At 38.2% G+C, this 5048-nt stretch overlaps 1 protein-coding gene across 1 annotated transcript; it reads left to right on the top strand.

Annotated features, from left to right (window-relative positions):
- Positions 1–1221: 1221 nt before the first annotated feature.
- On the top strand, positions 1222–3356 carry LOC143023882 (uncharacterized). Its single transcript, XM_076182540.1, has 5 exons — positions 1222–1671; positions 1869–2048; positions 2218–2442; positions 2763–2901; positions 3262–3356. Exons 1-5 carry the CDS (start codon positions 1222–1224, stop codon positions 3354–3356), a joined length of 1089 nt encoding a protein of 362 aa, XP_076038655.1.
- Positions 3357–5048: the final 1692 nt, after the last annotated feature.

The following is a 5048-nucleotide window of genomic DNA, read 5'->3' as shown; positions in this document are numbered from 1 at the left end:
CCTCAATCTGAAATGGAAGGTCCCTATCCCATTTACTATATGCCTCATAGACCTGTAATTAAGGAATGTGTTTCCTAAAAAATTAGGCCTGTGTTTGATGCTTTAGCAGTGAGACCTAATGGTGTTTCTCTGAATGACTGTTTGGAATCTGGACCTTCACTAATTCCAGATCTAGTTGAAATATTACTAAGATTCCGAAGATGTAAAATTGGATTGACTGCTGACATAACCAAAGCCTTTTTGTAGATTGGAGTTCAGTGCTCAGATCAGGATGTTCATAGGTTTTTGTGGCAGTGCGGGCAATCCATACATGTTATGAGGTTTGTAAGGGTACCCTTTGGTAACACCAGTAGTCCATTTTTACTGAATGCCACTCTTAGACATAATTTGAATTCATATCCTGTTTCAGTGACGGTGCAAGAGCTTCAGGAAAACTTGTACGTGGATGATTGGCTCTCAGGAGCAGATACTGTTGAAGAAGCCAATACAATGTTTTGGGAAGCTCAGAGTATATTATCAGATGCTGGCATGACTTTGTCCAAGTGGAATTCTAACAGTAAGAGTAAGAGTAACTCATCGATTTAACCAGTTTTTTGAAGTTGGTGAGACTGCAAAGTTGTTGGAATGCACTGGAATGCCTCAAAGGATGTGTTTTCATTCAAGGGACTTAATTTGGATTGTAAATTTGATTTGAATTTCACAACGAGAAATATATTGAGTTTGATTGCTCGACTGTTTGACCCACTTGGTTTAATAAATCCTTTCACCATGTACGCTAAAATACTGTTTCAGGAAATTTGGCGTCTAGGACTTGGATGGGATGAAATCCTATCACATGACTTGCAGCTGAAATGTCAGCAGTGGACTGATGGTATTCAAAGTATTAAGACATTTGAAATCCATAGATGTTATTATCCAGATTCATCTTTAAGTTCAGTAGTAGGATTAGAGAAGCATGTTTTCAGTGATTCATCTGAAAAGGGTTATGGTAGCTGTGTGTATCTACATATACCTAAATCAGATAAGGAGTTTCATGTAAGGTTTGTTATGGCTAGGACAAAGATAGTTCCCATCAAACGGGTTACATTACCCGCGCTGGAACTTCTTGGAGCCTTGTTGAATGCTCGTCTGAGTCAATAAGTAATATCTGCCCTACGTTTGACTGATTGTGTAAGATTAGTTGCTCTGTCTTGGATAAAAGGTAATCCTAATAGGTGGAAGATGTTTGTTGCTAACAGAGTAACTGAAATTCAGACATTAACATCTCCAAGCAATTGGTTCCATTGCCCTGGTACAGACAACCCCGCTGATATGATGACTCGAGGCCTTTTGGCTGATCAACTAATTTCAAATAACATGTGGCTTGGGGGTCCCAATTGGTTATCTAGTTCCTCATGTTTCCATGCTGGAGCTAATATTGAGGATGAGACACACATTTTGGCTCACACCTGTGAAGAGAGTATGGGAGAGGGAACAGCCTTGACTGTTAATGAGAGAGCCACATCTGTATTTGGCTTTAGTAGATATAGTGAATTTAGCAAAGTTATGAATATTGTTGCCTGGGTTAAGAGGTTCATTATTAATTGCAAACCTGATGGCACAAAACATTCAGGCCCTCTCACTTATGAGGAGTTGATCAAAGCAAAGGACATTTTGATCTGTGTTCAGAAAGTTATGAGAAGGAAAGAAATATTTTGTCTCAAGGGAAACCCCTTCCTAAAAATTCTTCCTTGATAAAATATGACTCCTTTCTAGATTCTAATGGATTGCTTAGAGTCAAAGATAGACTTCAGTATTCTGACTTAAGTTATGACAGCAAGCACCCCATTATAATTCCTAATTGTCATGTGGCCAAACTTATAGTACAGTTTCAGCATAACCTTTTGAAACATGCTGGTGTTCACACCCTCATGTCCACCATTAGAAACTCTTATTGGATTATTGGATTAAGACAAGTGGCCAAAAGAGTTTGTAGAGAATGTGTTGCATGCAAGAGATTTGATTCTAGTCAATGTAGTCAGTCAGCCCTTCCTTTGCCAGAATTGAGGGTTAAATCTACCTTACCCTTGGCCATAACTAGATTGGATTATGCAGGCCCCTTGTTTGCAGTTGATCAACTATCTCAGGAATTGTATTTTTTGCTGTTCACTTGTGCTGTTACAAGATCTGTTCATTAAGAGTTAACAGACTCGCTTTCAGTGCCTGATTGTCTTTTAGCACTACGCAGTAGTGTATTCAGATAATGCCAAGACCTTTAAAAGTGTTGCCAAGGCTCTTCAGCAATACTTTAGTGTCTTCAGTCCTGAGTGGAAGTTCATTTCTCCCAGATCCCCATGGTCTGCTTTGAAGAAATGTCTTGGCACTAGATGCTTGACTAAATGTGAACTTGAAACAACCTTGTTTGAAGTAGAGGCTTGTATCAATTCAAGACCTCTGACTTATGTAAGTGATGATCATGATGTAAAGAACTCTTTGACACCCTCACATTTTCTGATTGGTTGAGTAGCTGGATTTCAACCTCATGTTTCTGATTGCATCATCATCAAGTTTTATGTTTAGGTGACTTTTTTTGGGAACAATTGTTGTTGCATCCTTCCCCATCTGCTTTTGGTAGCTGCAAAATGTATAGTTTCATCCAATCTCTCTCTTCCTCTTTCTCTCCTCCTCCTCTTCTTCTTTTTCATCACTTTTATTGGCGAGTGTTTCTTTACCTATTTGTGCTTTTCCTGTCCTCTTGAAAGGTGTAGAGGTTGATGGAACAGAACCTGATGCTTCGAGTGACAAAATCAGCTGTGGCGGGCTCTCAACACACCCAACAAGTTGCTGACCATCATGCGAGATGCTCCGCCTCCTCGCTGAAATATGGTAGCAAAAATATTGAGGCGCAAGCCCCAGCGGCCGGTTTGTGGCTCGCACATTTGTACATGTATATATATATATATATAAATATGTTTATAAGTATATGTATGTACAAGTATATGTGTATATGGTTGTGTATATATGTACTGATGTTAAATAAACTAAACCAAACCATGTAACTATCTGCTGAAGAGGACCAGAGTATGGTCGAAATATACAATTAATTCTATACTTTCTCCGTTTAGTTTCTCCGACAGTGGCATTTTTTTTTTTCATTTTACATGTGTCACGACACAGTCCCCCTCTGACAATAGAACTACACATACAACACAAACTCGAACCCCTTAACAGACTCTACAGACTAGCATACAACATTGAACAGACTAACAATATTAAATCCAGAATTAGTACAACACAGCGAAGACATTGACACAGAAGAAGGACATGACCACAACTGGTGGCCTAGTGTCCCCAAAAGTCAATGGACCCCCACCTGAACTGAAATACATACAATAAAACACAGATACACCACTATCATCTCTTTCATTGTTCTACGAGCACTATTACTATAATCATTAATTACTATTATAATTTTTGTTAATTATACAAAATATAACACATGCAAAAAATCGCACATGATATAAAAATAACGAGTATGACCATAGAAATCACTACCCTCCCCTAACAATAAACTGCAAAAAGTACCACTAGTCGTCGTCATATAAATGGGAAAAAAATGTATACAATGTATAGAAATCATGACCGACTCAACCTCCTCCTGCTGCTGCTGATGGCTCTGTTCCATCACTCCGCCTCCACCCAATTCCACCTATGTACCCTGCATCAATGTGGAATATCCATGCTATCACCCTTGCTGATGGATCCAGGACCAACAGCACCTCTAAAACCTAGAACAATGGCTTCACCCACCTTGAATCCCGGAAAAAGCCCCAGCGGAAAAAGGCCCCACGAGAAAAAGCCCCATTGGAAAAAAGCCCCACATAGGAAGATCCCTGGGCGGAAAGAAGCCCTACCGGAAAAAAACCCAATTTATAAAAAATAATACTTATTAATAACAGTAATACTAGTTCTAAATAAAACCTAGTTCAAAGGGCCTGGTGAGTTGGTTTCACATTGTGTGAGGTTCAGGTGTTTAATTGCATTAAAGGTGTGAAGTAGGCTTCCCTAATGGTGTGGGTATACAAGTCCCACATTCATCACAGTATCATTCATATCATTAGTGTGTACTCATCTGTGTGGATATATATATATATATATATATCAAGGACTACTATTACACAGGACGTGCCCACCCAGATTCCTGGCTCCGTTGGCGGAGGCCATTGCTTTCTTTGTAACCTAACATTTTATATTGGACAAATATATCAAAACTAGAAACCTAACATTGTATATATGGCAAATATATCAACTATTGACTTATTCAATGCAGTATAAGTTAATATAAACTTTTATAGTGAAATAAGAAACTATTTTTAAGGCACTGTTATGCTTTGAAATACCAATTTTAGCTGGACTTCACAGGTATTATTGTATGAGGTTAGTGGACACCAGGGTTGGCAGTTTTTTTTTGTTTTGTTTTTTATCTTTTTAAAATATATAAGAAATTTCTTTTTTTTTTCATTGAGATCAGATTTATTTTATTTAAATAGCTTTTTTTTATAGATTTTAAATATTATGGGATTGCTATCAGATATGCGATCTGATTGCTGAAGGACATTTTTAGCATATCAATATAAGGAGCAGTGTTATATAGACTTGCCAAAAGTATACAAGGAATGGTATAAGCCTACATGTGCAGCCTGTGCAGCCCACAGCAAGTTTCAACAAGATTCTTGTTGAAACTTGTTCTAGGTAAGCAATTTTTCACTGAGTCAGTTGCTGTTTTGGAATCAATCAGGAAGGATGTCTTCTGGACCTGGCAGAGTGGTTCCTTCAGGCAGAAAAAAGGATCCTGTCTGGAATTATTTTGAAAAACTACCAACAACTTCTGGCAAAGGGTACCAAGCTAAATGCAACGACTCCAGCCAGGAACTACAGGGCATTGTGTCAAGATTAAAATCTCATAGAGATAAATGACAAGGTCAGCCACAGCCTACAGAAGAAGAAATTGATGACCCAGGTAAATAATTTTACTTATATTGTGTGCATTTCTCCCTTTTCATATGCAA

This window comes from Oratosquilla oratoria, unplaced genomic scaffold, assembly GCF_046742065.1.
Source record: "Oratosquilla oratoria isolate Oo_2021 unplaced genomic scaffold, ASM4674206v1 SCAFFOLD68, whole genome shotgun sequence".
In the NCBI taxonomy this organism is placed as follows: domain Eukaryota; kingdom Metazoa; phylum Arthropoda; class Malacostraca; order Stomatopoda; family Squillidae; genus Oratosquilla; species Oratosquilla oratoria.
The sequence above is the reverse complement of the archived record's forward strand: the minus strand, read 5'-3'. Positions and strand labels throughout refer to the sequence as shown.